This window comes from Mustela putorius, unplaced genomic scaffold (assembly GCF_011764305.1).
Source record: "Mustela putorius furo isolate JIRA1106 unplaced genomic scaffold, ASM1176430v1.1 tig00003846_pilon_pilon_pilon, whole genome shotgun sequence".
Taxonomy (NCBI): Eukaryota; Metazoa; Chordata; class Mammalia; order Carnivora; family Mustelidae; genus Mustela; species Mustela putorius.
In genome coordinates this window covers 11,381,492-11,397,116 of record NW_025421999.1, presented here as the reverse complement: position 1 = coordinate 11,397,116, position 15,625 = coordinate 11,381,492, and the positions used below count along the sequence as shown (strand labels likewise).

At 37.9% G+C, this 15,625-nt stretch overlaps 1 protein-coding gene across 5 annotated transcripts; it reads right to left on the bottom strand.

The window, feature by feature from the left end:
• Positions 1-587: 587 nt before the first annotated feature.
• FABP12 (fatty acid binding protein 12) lies at positions 588-10,879 on the bottom strand. 5 transcript variants are annotated; one of them, XM_045063127.1, is made up of 6 exons: positions 10,790-10,879; positions 9,246-9,420; positions 8,507-8,594; positions 6,410-6,582; positions 5,510-5,611; positions 588-733 (listed from the first exon to the last, which is right to left on the bottom strand). In XM_045063127.1, exons 3-6 carry the CDS (start codon positions 8,577-8,579, stop codon positions 668-670), a joined length of 414 nt encoding a protein of 137 aa, XP_044919062.1. In that variant the 5' UTR covers positions 8,580-8,594; positions 9,246-9,420; positions 10,790-10,879; the 3' UTR covers positions 588-667. The 5 variants fall into 5 exon arrangements, with proteins under 5 accessions (XP_044919062.1, XP_012902179.1, XP_012902180.1 ...); XM_013046725.2 differs by having other exon boundaries at positions 9,250-9,420; XM_013046726.2 differs by having other exon boundaries at positions 9,261-9,420.
• Between the last annotated feature and the right edge of the window lie 4,746 nt (positions 10,880-15,625).

Below are 15,625 nucleotides of genomic sequence, written 5' to 3'. Positions count from 1 at the left end.
TATGAATCATTCTAAACAGCCTCCAATGTCATTTGATTGCAAACTCTATCAGGGCATGGATTCTTTTGTTTTCTGTTGTATCTCTAGCACCCTATAAAAAGATCTTTTTGTTGCTATTTTTAAAGATTTATTTATTTATTTGAGAGACAGAGAGGGTACTCAGGAGCATGGTGGGGAGGGGCAGAGGGAGGGAGAATCTCAAGCAGACTCCACACTGAGCCTAGAGCCCAATGTGGGGTCGTCAACCCCACGACCCAGAGATCACGAGCCCAAGATTACAACCTGAGCAGAAACCAAGAGTCAGATGCTCTACTGACTGTGTCACCCAGGCATCCCAAAAAGGATTTATAATTAATAATATTTTCCCAATGTACTGCAGATCATGTTGAATATAAAGGATTGACATAATACGCTTAATGGGGAAAAAATCAACATGAAGTGCCTTTCTGAATGCATGAGAGCAGCCTTCAATTCATTATAGCAGCTTGCTTTCCCACAGCTCTCAGTACCAAGGTACAATATAACCGAGGCATATAAAAACTGGAAAGCAAAATTGTCAGTGCTTGTCCACAAGCTCCCTCATATTAACAGATGTAACATTTTACTTTGGAGTTTTATTTAAACAACCTCAGCAGTTTGGATCACAGTTTGGGGATGCTTAAGAGTTTCAGACTGAGTTTTTTTGTACTCTCTCGTATGTCCGAGTGCAGATAACATTGTTCACGGCACTTTCCTAGAAGACAAAGGAACGATGAGACATTTCAGTATTGCTGGTGAAACTGCTTTTAGAACAATGCAAACCAAGTACTATCCATACATACATTCTGTGAAAATCTTGAAAAGAGATCTATGTAGATAACTATAGATACCAACTGTTTGTTTGCTAGCTGATTTTGCTAACAAAATGGAAAATCATATATATGATAAATGTAGTTATACATGTATATGGTATATATAATGTGTGTATATATATATGTATATGTATATATATATATAGCAAGGCAAAGAGTATAAAATCTGAAACATTTTAGATGCCTACAGTGAGGCACTTTTGCTAATTTTATATACACTACATTTTTCAAATAATAACATTAAATACATTGATATTGTATTTTATGGTTTTTAGAGCACTGATATATACATGATGGTATTTAATTCTCTCAAAAAAAAAACCATGAAGAGTCTGGAAGTTTTCCTCCTGTTTCTATTTTTTGAAACACTTCAGGAGAATAGGTATTATTTCTTCTTTGAATGTTTGGTAGAATTCTCCAGGGAATCAGTCATGTCCTGGACTCCCATTTTGGGGAAGGTTTTTAATCACTGCTTCAGTCTTGTTACTAGATATTGGTTTATTCAGGTTGTCAATTTCTTTCTGCTTCAGTCTTGGAAGTGTATAGGTTTCCAGGAATGCATCCATTTCTTCTAGGTTGCTTAACTGATTGGCATACAACTGTTGATAATAATTTCTGATGATTGTTTCTATTTCCTTGGTGTTAGTCGTAGTCTCTCCCCTTTCACTCATAATTTTATTAATTTGGGTCCTCTCAAAGGAAAAGTGACTTGGGGTAAATTGGAGGGGGAGACAAAGCATGAGAGACTGTGGACTCTGAAAAACAAACTGAGGGTTTTGGAGTGGCGGGTTGTGGGGTGAGCCTGGAGGGCACATATTGCATGGAGCACTGGGTGTAGTGCATAAACAATGAATCTTGCAACACCGAAAAAATAAAATAATAATAATAATAATAATAATAATAATAAAAACCCATAAAGACAGTCCTGCATTTTTGAAGGCAAGTAAACTCAATCTTGGAAAGGATAAATGACTCGTCCAAAGTCACAGAGGTACTGAATGGCAGGGATGGAAATGCACAAATTGGATTCTGAATCTACATTTTCTCTAATGAATTAAAAACATACCTGTGTGGTGATTAATGTCATTATAAAGAGCAATAAAATCAAGTATGCCTAGTCTTCCACTTATTATTTTGTAAGGAAATGTACTCTTCATTGTTGGAAGGAAAACCATCCTTACATTAAGAAATGAAGATAGGTTTTTGTTGGTTTTTTTTTTGTTTGTTTGTTTTTACTTCACATAGTTCTCACATATTCCCTTAAAGCTATTTAACATTATGTCCAAAATTGTCATTTTATTCATTTTGGTGCAATTGGAGTTTTGGGAAGATGAATCATTGGCATATTTCCCTCCACTGTGTGACAGTGAGAAAGTTGACCTGAGCAGCCATCCTCAAAGGGAGCAGAATGGTCTCAAAAATTACTTTGAAATTAAGCTAACCTGGGTTTTAGTTTTCTTTTTTTAAGATTATTTATTTATTTATTTATTTTTAATTTTTTAAATTTATTTTCAGTGTAACAGTATTCATTGTTTTTGCACCACACCCTGTGCTCCATGCAATCTGTGCCCTCTCCAATACCCACCATCTGGTACCCCCAACCTCCCACCCCCTGCCCCTTCAAAACCCTCAGATTGTTTTTCAGAGTCCATAGTCTTTTGTGGTTCACCTCCCCTTCCAATTTCCCTCAATTCTTTTCTCCTCTCTAACTCCCCTTGTCCTCCATGCTATTTGTCACACTCCACAAATAAGTGAAACCATAAGATAATTGGCTCTCTCTGCTTGATTTATTTCACTCAGCATAATCTCTTCCAGTCCCATCCATGTTGCTACAAAAGTTGGGTATTCATCCTTTCTGATGGAGGCGTAATACTCCATAGTGTATATGGACCACATCTTCCTTATCCATTCGTCCGTTGAAGGGCATCTTGGTTCTTTCCACAGTTTGGCGACCATGGCCATTGCTGCTATAAACATTGGGGTACAGATGGCCCTTCTTTTCACGACATCAGTATCTTTGGGGTAAATAACCAGTAGTGCAATCGCAGGGTCATAGGGAAGCTCTATTTTTAATTTCTTGAGGAATCTCCACACTGTTCTCCAAAGTGGCTGTACCAACTTGCATTCCCACCAACAGTGTAAGAGGGTTTCCCTTTCTCCACATCCCCTCCAACATATGTTGTTTCCTGTCTTGCTAATTTTGGCCATTCTAACTGGTGTAAGGTGATTTCTCAATGTGGTTTTAATTTGAATCTCCCTGATGGCTAGTGATGATGAACATTTTTTCATGTGTCTGATAGCCATTTGTATGTCTTTATTGGAGAAGTGTCTGTTCATATCCTCTGCCCATTTGTTTATCTGATTGTTTGTTTTGTGTGTGTTGAATTTGAGACATTCTTTATAGATCCTGGATATCAACTTTTTGTCTGTACTGTCATTTGCAAATATCTTCTCCCATTCCGTGGGTTGGCTCTTTGTTTTGTTGACTGTTTCCTTTGCTGTGCAGAAGCTTTTGATTTTGATGAAGTCCAAAAAGTTTATTTTCTCTTTTTTTTCCTTTGCCTTTGGAGGCATATCTTGAAAGAAGTTGCTGTGGCTGATATCGAAGAGGTTACTGCCTATATTCTCCTCTAGGATTCTGATGGATTCCTGTCTCATGTTGAGGTCTTTTATCCATTTTGAGTTTATCTTTGTGTGTGGTGTAAGAGAATGGTCGAGTTTCATTCTTCTACATATAGCTGTCCAGTTTTCCCAGCACCATTTATTGAAGAGACTGTCTTTTTTCCACTGTATATTTTTTCCTGTTTTGACAAAGATTATTTGACCGTAGAGTTGAGGGTCCATATCTGGGCTGTCTACTCTGTTCCACTGGTCTATGTGTCTGGTTTTATGCCAGTACCATGCTGTCTTGGTGATCACAGCTTTGTAGTAAAGCTTGAAATCAAGTAACGTGATACCGCCAGTTTTTATTTTTGTTTTTCAACATTTCCTTAGCGATTCAGGGTCTCTTCTGATTCCATACAAATTTTAGGATTATTTGCTCCAGCTCTTTGAAAAATACCAGTGGAATTTTGATCAGAATGGCATTAAAAGTATAGATTGCTCTAGGCAGTATAGACATCTTAACAATGTTTATTCTTCTGATCCAAGAGCATGGAATGTCTTCCATCTTTTTGTGTCTTCTTCAGTTTCTTTCATGAGTGTTCTGTAGTTTCTCGAGTACAGATCCTTTACCTCTTTGGTTGGTTTTTAATCCCAGCATCACCATGTTTTTCTAGCTGAATATCCTTAGGTAAATCAGTGGCTGAATCTCAGTTTTCTCAACTGTTAAATGGGCTAATTAGTAATTTTTTTGTTGTTGTTCAGTGTTCCAAGATTCATTGTTTATGCACCACACCCAGTGCTCCACGCAACCCATGCCCTCTTAAATAACCACCACCAGGCTCACTCTCCCCACCCCTTTCCCTTCCACAACCCTCAGTTTGTTTCTCAGAGTCCACAGTCTCTCCTGGTTCATCTCTCCCTTCAATTTCCCCCAACTCACTTTTCCTTTTCTTCTCCTAATGTCCTCTGTGTTATTCCTTATGCTCCACAAGTAAGTGAAACCATATGATAATTGACTTTCTCTGCTTGACTTATTTCACTCAGCATAATCTCCTCCACTCCCATCCATGTTGAAACAAAAGTTGGGTATTCATCTTTTCTGATGGAGCCATAATACTCCATTGTATATATGGACCATATCTTCTTCTTTATCCACTCATCTGTTGAAGGCCATCTTGGCTCTTTCCACAGTTTGGCGATCGTGGCCATTGCTGCCATGAACATTGGGATACAGATGGCCCTTCTGTCTTCTGTTCACTATGTCTGTATCTTTGCGGTAAATACCCAGTAGTGCAATTGCAGGGTCATAGGGTAGCTCTATTTTTAATTTCTTAAGGACTCTCCACACTGTTTTCCAAAGTGGTTTGCACCAACCTGCATACCCACCAACAGTTTAAGAGGGTTCCCCTTTCTCCACATCCTTTCCAACACATGTTGTTTAATTGAGGCCATTCTAACTGGTATAAGGTGGTATTCTCAATGTGATTTTGAATTTCTAAATGGGCTAATTAGTCTTAACTCACAGGACTATTGTGAGGATTAGGTAAATAATATAGGAAAGCATGCAAACAGTAGTCACAGAAATGTCAGTTTTTAATTGTGTCAACTCATCCATACACTAAGGGGATACCACTTAAACTTTGCATTAGTTTAAACTTCCTTTTCACATGTTTGTTTGGTGTTGAGCTGGAAAACAGTGGGAAAGGATTGATATGGAGCAAAGGATTAGCAACATCTCACAATCGCTGCTGAAATCTTCATTGCACAAACACATGCTTGTTTTGGCTTATGTGTAAGTCAAAGAATTAGGTAACACAACTCTTTTATTTTCTTTAGTGTTTTAGTTCCTCAACCCACATTTTATAATATTTATGATCATGCATAAATATTATATCTACTATATTTATCTGCCAGTGTTTTCCCCCATTCTTGTAAAGCAAGAGAAAAAGACAAATTACATTGACTTCTATTATTTTAGAACAACCTATTTGAATGATTTTTTGTATTAAGTATTAGAGTAGGTGACAAAAATAATGACAGACAGGTTCACTCACCACCACCATTTTCCCATCCACCAACTTTCTCCTTATGGTGTTCTCCTTGCCATCCCAGTCTTGCACCTGAATCAGAGAGTCCTTATCGAAAGTTACCACACTCTGAAAATGGACAAAACAGAATTCAGCTCAGATTGTCACATTTGAATACTAACATTTTACCAAATTCTTCTCAGCTGTTGTGACATTCTCAGGTAGTTTTAGACTGGTGTTTACAAGTTTTACATATATTTTAAGACTTCATCAGCACTAAATTTGTTGGCTGATTCTTCTGGGGAGAGAAGAAGAAGAGTAAAAATATATTATCTTGAAGACTAAGTAAAATTCTCTTCTCCCTGAGAAATTAAGAGGAGTAGATACCCTATGCCCTCATTTCCTGTTTGCTCTCCACTCCATGCACAGAAACTTCTCCAGCCATGAGTAGTATTGTTGAATATGTATACCAACATAGAAAGCAACTCCCATTGTGTTAAGCCACTGGGGCCTGTGGCTAATTTGGTACTGAGGCATAACGTCACCTATACTGGTCAATGTAGTTTTATTCATTCTAACTTTATGCATAGAAAACTGCTACAAAGTAGAAAGAAATAACTTTTATTTCTGAGAGAAGAATCTAAAGAAATGATTCTCAATATGCATCTGCTAAGTTTCTGCCTCAGAATTGTTAGAAATACAGTCTTCGGGTGCCTGTGTGGATGGGACCTACAAATAAGCATTTTTCTCAAGCATCACAGGAAATGTCTATGCATATTGAAATTTAAGATCCTCAGACCTAGGTTTTAGCCCAATGTTCATCTAATACAGACTTTAGATGTGTTTGCTATAACTGTTTCCTTACTTAGAATGATTTCGAATTTACATTCTTACGAAATGTAACTGAAAGAGTGTTGAAGGCCTCACCTTGGTCTTATGGCCACCTGGTGTGGTTTCCTCAAACTCTTCTCCCAGTTTAAAGGAGATCTCATTATTTTTAAAGATGCTTTTGGTTTTTATGGTGATCATATCCTCCTGGGTACTGATGGTCACTATGGGTTTTGCCAGACAGGCAAGTTTCCTGCTGGCTCTTCCTATTCCTGGAAACCAGATGAAAGGACACCATAGTTAAATCTGTTGCTGACTTTAGAAACCCATGTTCGCTGCATAATTCTTTATTAGCTAAGAGGTCTGCGAGTTAAGCAGATTTAATGCTGCATGAATTCAAGTAGCTAAAGCTTATAGCACCACCATTTTGTTAAAATAGATTATATTTTGCAGGAAAAAAAAATCAGTCTCTAATTTTGGCTACTGGTTGTCATGTTTCTTTAGCCCAGTAGGTATTATTCCTGTTGGTTCATGAACCTCTTTGAAAATTTTATTAAAGCCCCTATTTTGAAAAAATACCTCCCTCTTTTAAAATGCACTCATTTATACAGGGGAAATACTTGGGCATGGATTATTTAAGATCTTTATTTCTTTATTATATTCATGTATGTACACACATACAGAGTTGTTTTTTCCATAAAGTATTTTTTATTGTGCTAAAATACATATGACATAAAATTTATCATTTTTACCATTTTAAAGCATACAATTAGGTGGCATTAGGTACATTCACAATATTATACAACCATCACTACTACATATAAAAATTTTTAAAATATAGTTATTCTGTCATAACAATTGTTATTTAACCTACTTTCCCCCCATTTCTATGTCTTTTCTGTGTCAGTACATGTAGACACAAATTTTTGTCATTACTACATAATATTTTACAGAGTATATATATTAATATTTATTTCATCTCTCTCCCTATTGATGAACATGTAGTTTGTTTCCATGTTTTCTTATTACGAATAATGCTAGTGTGAGCATCCTTGTGCACACAGCTTTGTGCATTACATGTAGGACTATTTTCTATAGAAATAGTGTCACATATACAATAGTTAAGTTAAATTTCTAAGAGAAGATAAATTAAACAAACACCCTAATACGGCTCATGAATTTATATTGTGAAACATGATAACAAGTTGGGATGTATTAGATAATTATTACCAAAGATATTTACACCCTAATCCCTAGAACCTGTGAATGTCACTTTACAGGTCAAAGGGGTCTTTATAGATATGGTTAACCCAAGAATCTTGAAATAGGGAGCTAATCAGCCAAGTGGACCCTAAATATAATCACAATCTCATTATAAGAATCTTCCCTGATGGAGAGGAGAAGGGAGTTAAGGGAAATTGGAAGGGGAGGTGAACCATGAGAGACTGTGGACTCTGAAAAATAATCTGAGGGTTTTGAAGGGGTGGGGGGTGGGAGGTTGGGGGAACCAGGTGGTGGGTATTAGGGAGGGCACAGATTGCATGGAGCACTGGGTGTGGTGCAAAAACAATGAATACTGTTACGCTGAAAAGAAATTAAAAATTAAAAAAAAAAAAGAATCTTCCCTTATAAGAAAATAAAGAGTGTGATTAGACTACAGAAGAGGAGAAGGCAATGTTACAATAGGAACAGAGATTTGAGTATGGTGGACAGACACCACAGAAGGCCAGCAGGCATCTCAGCTGGAAAACAAGATCTATTCTGAAGATCTTCTAAAGATATAGAGCAAATCCTTGAAAAAAATGATTGTTTTTTAAAAATAATTATGACTTTTTGATTTAAAATTTTGATGGAAATAATACATATAATATGTAATAATATATAATATAATATAGTACTATAGTATATAATAATATAGTAATAATATAAATAATATAATTAATATATACTGCATATGTGTTTTAGCCATGTAAACCCATGGTAAATTATATGAGAGCAAGGATTCTGTTAATTACAAACTAATTTTGCAAAGAACTGTATCTAGGTCCTGAACCAATGTTAATCATTTCTATGTGATTGTTTCTATGTTTCTGTTGGAGGGAGGAGCCCACGATAAAGCTGATATACAGACCAAGTTTCTGTGCTATCAAATCTCCCATTTTTACTGGCTATGATATGCAGGTAAAAATGGCTTACCCAGCTCTTTCATATATTTTTCAAAATTTTCACAAGAAATGGATTTCCATGTTCCCTGGAGCTGATCAACCATTCTGTCTAAATTGATCTTAAAGAAAAATAGACTCATTAGGATGAGTGTGTTATTGTTTCCTGAAATAGTGTTTGAACTTGTTTTTCATACAATTCTTGTGGATAGTACAGAAAAGTCGGAGGGAAAAGTTAGGAATTCTAATCCTTGTCATCTTTTCTTAGTATCATTTAGAGCAGGAAAGCTCTCTCAAATGTAAGCTGGTCAACATGAAAATAGAAAGAGTTTTTGGAAGGATCAGATATAATTTTTCCAACTCTAATTTAAGATCAAAACTAGGTTTATAAATTCTAGTTCCTTCCCTAAGAACAGCAACACACACACACACACACACAGCACTGTGTAGGGGGTGAAAGTAGGCAGCTATGGTTATGCCCTAAGACCCCTGTACTCCAGGTCTTTTTCTCTCTTTCTCTAACCAAGGGTGATCTAGAATAAGCCAAATTATCAGCTGTTTAGAGATCTTATCACACTCTCATTCTTGATAAGTTGAACTAAAAGCCAGAAAGATTTCATAGATTGTATTTGGCATTTGAACTAAAAAGTTAAATTTAGTGAGGGCTAGAACAATCACTTTAAGCCATGTCATATAGAGCAGGAGAATGGAACATAGAAAAAAAGGAAGGAAAGAGACTGTGTTCACACACACACACACACACACACACACACACACGGCCTTGTTACTCTTGCTTTTCCAGATGTCAGTTCAATTTCCCATAAGCTTAGAGAGTCGTCATTGCCATGACAACACCAAGTATCTTCTTAGTAAATCCTCCTTAATTTAGGCTAGGTTCTGTTCCTTTCAGTCTTGACTGAAACACTCTGATGTGATGTCCTCTGATATCTGTAAAGAATCAGAACAGAGGATAAAGAGTATAATGGGAAATATACCAACTAGAGAAGAGATTTTCAAGGTTAAAAGACAAACACAGCCTTGCACATACCATCAGCTCTGGGAATATCATTGTTAATTCTAGGCAATGTTTGATGTCCATATGCTAACATAGAGTTATTAGGAAAAACTGAGATTATAAAATTATTTTAAGACAGAAAAGAAAAATAGCATTTTATAACAATTCCCATTAAGATGTTAAATTTCCAGTATTTATACATATCTGTAAAAGCATTTATCCAGGCCAATGGTCTGACCGATAATTATTCAACTAACATTTGTGGAGCACCTAGTATTATATGCCTAATAGGAGGCTAAGCAATTTTGCATACACCATCGACTTAATGTCCCAACTATGGTTGAAAAGATACCATAGCTTATTTTATTCTTTTCCTTTCCTGTGTTAGGAAGTTTACCATTATGATTTTTTTATATTAATGTGTACAATTTATAGTTATCCTCACTCAATTGAATAGCATGAGACTGAAGCCAAGTACTAAAGATACTAACATTAGGCACTGAAGTTACTAAAATTCCTAGGATTTTTTTAAGAAAATGTCTGATGTGTTGCCTCATGTGTTGGATACACACTGATCCCCCAACATATGTAAATTAACTATGGGAACTCATCTTGAAGAAGTTGTCATATTGGGAGTTCAGTATTGGTCTCTATTGCTGGCTGGTTAGACTTTCAGAAAAGTGTCAGTAAAATAGAGCCCAGGCATGGCCTCTGTCTCTGGCCCTGTGGTTCCTCTGTTCATGTGCTCATCATGCCAAATCAAAGACTGGCTAATGTGTACTGGCTTAGTCACATGTCCTCTTGGTTGCTCACTCTTTATCTGTGATGGATCTTTCTGGTGTCCATTACTACGTGAGTCAAAAGTCTTCACACACTATGTCTTTTCCCTCCAGTACATCCATATTCCTTGATGCCAAACTCCCTTGCCTTCAATTTTTCAGTCTTCCTGAAAGACTGAATAAGACCACCTCATAAGAATATTCCCTTCACCCATGAGGAAGTCTTCACCTCAGACCACTGCTCCCTCCACACAAAATAAGTAATAGGCGCACCACTTTGAGCTTTGTCCATTGGGGGGACAGCTTTTCTTCACCACTCTTCTCAATCCCCCTCCCACCCCAGTGGCAATTAAACCACAGCCTGTTTTTAACTTCCGTCCACACACTAAGCGGACCTGCCCATAAAACCTGTTCAAGCTCTTCCTACTCCTTCAGCTGGTGACAGCCCCCCACAAAGTTGAGGAATGATCTGAGGGAGGGCTGTTGGTACACCCGTGGTGGGTGACATGAGGAACCGGGCTACCTGCTCATGCAGTTACTTCATATCTTCTGGTCTTGCTTAGCCTTAATCCAAGATGCACAGTTTTTATCTTATTTTGGAATGCTGGGCCTGCCTGCGTCTATGACTCTGTGGTTCTGATAGAACCCAGCTCATAATGGACAGTTCCAGACACGTGGTTACTTGGCATCTTATAATCAAGAGTTCTGTCTCTACTGGTCCCCAGTAACACACCAGGAATGCTTTTCAAAAGCACACAAGTTTCTGTTGCAGGTGGCATGGTCTTGCTCCAAAAGCCCAGAGGTCTGTTCTGTGAGGCTTCCACTGTGGCTTCACCTCTCCACCACACTGCATATTTTCCCATCACTAATACCTCCAGTGGCTTAGAGTTTGCCAGATCATATGGCCCAAGGGGCAGGGCTGCTTGTACTGTCATTCTGACTTTGTGCTCTGGGCCTCATTCAAAGCAGGGAGCTCTTCCTGTTACCTAAAGTATGGGCTGGAGCATATTCCTAGATGTGGAATATGTTGCCACCATCAGCCAAAGGATCCTACCAGGAATTTTGTTTCCTTCTTCCTGGTACAAAGGCAAGATGCAGCAACTTGTCTTCTAGAAGAGAGGTCCTCTCTTGCCCTTGACCCACCTGGATCCTAAATACTTTACAAGAATGAAATTTCACTCAATTGCCACCAACTTAAAACTCCCGTACTCCCATATGTCCTACCAACACCTCCAGGATGCTGGCCGTTCATGCTTATCCTCCTGATCACATGATGTGTAGGAGGTCCAGACAACTCAGATCTCATCTCATCAGGTTATAACAGCAGAAGAGAATGTAGGCCTCTAACCTGTAAATATGTGTTGTTCCATGTAAATGCAGTTTCTATTTCTTTTTCTGATCTTGTCTGATTGGGATAGAAAAGAATGCTGTAACGTGTACCTGAAGCCATATTAATCTGCTCCAGCAAAGTTTAACATATCTGGCACAGCAGCTGAGATTGGAGTTATTATTTGAGTTTTCAGTAGCCTACAGTCATTCTCCAAGATTTAGTTGGTTTCTGCAATGGTCAGATTGGTAAATTAAATGGAGCTATGGTATGGACCACCCCGCCGCCACCCCTGTATTCTTAAGATCCTTTAGAGCAGCATTCATTTCTGCCATTCCTCCCCATCATCACCACCAAATACAGTGGGTTTTGATGTACCATCCTAGCCAGGACTGGCAAAAGAATGGGGGATCGAGGGGATGGGCATGTAGAGATGCAGTGTTAGAAGCTCCCACTTCACCTTCCCCAGTGTGATAGCTCCCATTTGGTTTGAATGAGAAGAAATCAAGATGGGGTTCCTTCAACAGCCAAATATGTCAATTTCAATTATATATTTGGAGACCAGAGAATTGACCGCTGGATGGGTCCACAAACTTACTGGACCTTCTGAGAGCCAGACTTGGGCCATGGTTCTGTTTATCTCAGAGCCTGTCCCCTCTATTCCTCCATTCTACCATAATGCTTTGAAATCCTATGAGTCAATGTTAATTAAGACACAGTACCCTCAAAATATTTGGATATTCCTCTTTCTATAGTGTGTATTTTCTCAAGTAAATATAAGTCTCTCTTGAGGAAACTTGGGGTAATTAACGCATTATATTTTTGCCATGGTATTTCAAAATTCTTCCTCCTGTGGACTTAGCCACATCTTCAGCCAATGGTTTCCGGGTCTGAAAACTGGCTGAGTTCTGGGACATGGCCAAAAGATCAAGAGTTTTTATTGAGTTGGCCACCCTCAATCTGCTGTTCATATATTCTTGCCTTCTTTTGGTTGATGTATTAAGCAACACCCTCACTGGCTATTCATCTATTTTACTTAAGGGATATAATGGTCTCCTAATCATCTCCACATCTCCTTGCAAGTCAAGTCCACTAGGGTGCCCTTCAACTTTGCCTGTTGGTATGGTCATTGTAATACCCTGACTCTGGCAATAAAGTGTTGCCATCTGGTCCCTGTTGCTTCAGAGTCTCATCATTGCCATTGTTATCAATGATCCAGCTGATAGTGATAGATAGAGATAGGTATGGATGATGCATTTAGATCTCTACAGTCTTTCTATAGAAAGGTATTGTGGCTATATTGAGCCATAACAAAAGTAAGCTTCTCATAAATTTTGTATAGAAAAAGAGGAGAGCCCCACCATATAAGAGTTTCATACAGTGTTTCTGCATATGAAACTTGTGTTATTTTAACTAAACAATTTATACATATATTATATAACAGATGTACATATATAGATAGATAGATAGATAAACAAAGATACAGATATATAGAGTATAGATATATAGATATAGATACAGATATATAGAGAGATGTATATATAGATATATAGATAAGCCTTACTCATTTGTTATTCATTCAATAAACTTTGAGTGGCTACTAAATAAAAGACCCCCATGCTAGGTTCTGGTATATAATGGGGAATGAAAGAGACTTCTAAAATGTTTTCAACATTATGAAAGAGAATCTGAAATAGTGCTAAATTCCCTAGTGTTTCCATATGTATATATATAGATATAGATAGATAGATCTATATCTATATATCTGCAGATATATAGATAGATATAGATAGATATCTATATAGATATAGATATAGATATAGATATCTATCTATATCTATCTATATCTATATATCTGCAAAGTAGAAACATGATATCAACATGGTTGATATTTTAGATCAGAGGTCAGCAAACTATGATTTGGGTACTAATTCCAGCCAGCACATGTAGATAAAGTATTATTGGAACACGACCACTCTTATTCCTTTGAATACTATCTAAGACTGTTTTCACATGATAGTGGCAGAGTTGAGTAGTTATGACAGATAGCCCATGGCTCACAAAGCCTAAAATGTTTACTATCAGGCCCTTTACAGAAAAACGTTTGATGGCCCCCATTTTAGAGTCTCATGTTTAATTATCTAAAACTCAGGATCCTGGGGCACCTGGGTTGCTCATTGGGTTAAGCCTCTGCTTTCAGCTCAGGTGATGACCTCAGGGTCCTGGGATGGAGCCCCGCATTGGGCTCTCTGCTTGGCAGGGAGCCAGCTTCCCCCTCTCCCTCTGCCTGTCTCTCTGCCTACCTGCGATCTCTCTCTCTCTCTCTGTGTCAAATAAATAAATAAAATCTTTAAAAAAATAAATAAATAAAACTCAGGATCCTAACAACTACTGGGTTTGTAGGCTTTCTGTTCTTAGGAGAAAGAAATGGTGGATAACATTTTTCCTTCCATAGCTTTTTCATCAAGAAAAGACATTCCTATAATTATGTCATGGGCAAGGCTAACAGAAAATATAACTTAAGAAGCTAAGCTCTGGCATTTCATAAAAGTTACATGACAAAGAGGTGGCTATCAGTCAAATATAGATGAAATATATTTAAAAATTGCCCTGAGTGCTACAAGGCAGAAAGACATAAGAATTAAATTGATTAGGAGAGAAACAGGGTAAAAAAAAAAAAAAGCTGTCCTGCTGTCTGCCTCATCCTGGGTTTAAGCTCCAGGGTCTAATGGACTGTTAAACTCCAAAGCTTTCTTCAGAAGTGGCCCTGACTCTCCCACCCTTTTAGTCGCCTTAGTGATATTAAGCTCTCAGAGTTTTCAGGCACTTCTAATGCACTTAGATTAAAAACACACTGGAAGAAAAAATATCTTTGATGAATTTTTAAAGGAAAGAATATTGAAAATAGGAGAAATCCACTACAAAACTTTCAGTGTGGTGGTAAATAAAAAACAATACTTTAGAGTTGCTTCTCTTGTTATAATGGTTGGGCTTTGTAGGGTATTAATGAGACTTGGGAAGAGTGCAGCCTTTCCAGGTCATCCCTCAGTAGGTGCTAGTTGAGGACAATGGGAAAAAGCTGGCACAGTGGCCATCCGTGAGACTCAGGATGTTTCTGCATCACCCCCATTGTTCACAGGAGCAGCTGGAGGTGAGCAGCAAATGGGAAACTGGGACCCAATGTGTGAATGAGACTCATGGACCCCCAACCAAGCAACAATGAGGCATGTGTTCCATATCAATGTTATTCACACATTTGTTTAATATTTTTAGTAGGAAAGAGAGCAGGTTCAATTGTGTTCCCCCAAAAAATATGTCCAAGTCCTAACCCTTAGGGTACTTGTGAATGTGACCTTGTTTGGAAACAGGGTCTTTGTAGATGTAATGAAATAAAGGATCTCAAAATGAGATCATTCTGGATTTAGGGGGCTCCCTAAATTCGATGACATGTAAGAGAAGGTGAGAGATTTGAGACACAAAGAGGAAAAGCCCAAGAGAAGACCAACAAAGACAGAAACTGGAGGGCAGTCATAAACCAAGGGATAAATACCAAGTGCCGCCAGCAGCTACCAAAAGCTAGCAGAGAGGCATGGAAGAGATTCCTCCTCAGGGCCTCCAGAAGGTTTCCAACACCTTAATTTCACACCTTAATTTCTGGCCTTTAAAACTATAAGATCACAATAAATAATAATAATAAATCATAAATTTCTGTCATTTGAAGCTACCAAATTATGATAATTTGTAATGGCAGCCCTATGAAACTACTAAAGGGAGAAACTTTTTTTTTAACATATAAGGTATTATTTGCTTCAGGGGTATAGTTCTGTAAATCATCAGTCTTACACAGTTCACAGCACTCATCACAGCATATACCCTCCCCAGTGTCCATCCCGCAGCCACCCTATCCCTTCACCCCTCCCCACCCCCAGCAACCCTCAGTTTGTTTCCTGAAATTAAGAGTCTCTTATGGTTTGCCTCCCTCCCCGGTCCCACCAATTTTTAAAAATCATAGGTTATTTTATGTTTAAAAGA

What these genes read in the sequence shown, in the direction of transcription:
- FABP12 (XM_045063127.1), bottom strand. Translation starts at nt 8,579, where the DNA reads ATGGTTGATCAGCTCCAGGGAACATGGAAATCCATTTCTTGTGAAAAT. An exon ending in AAAATATATGAAAGAGCTGG is followed by an intron (nt 6,583 to 8,506) that starts GTAAGCCATTTT and finishes TCTGGTTTCCAG; the next exon opens with GAATAGGAAGAGCCAGCAGG. An exon ending in CAGGTGGCCATAAGACCAAG is followed by an intron (nt 5,612 to 6,409) that starts GTGAGGCCTTCA and finishes GTCCATTTTCAG; the next exon opens with AGTGTGGTAACTTTCGATAA.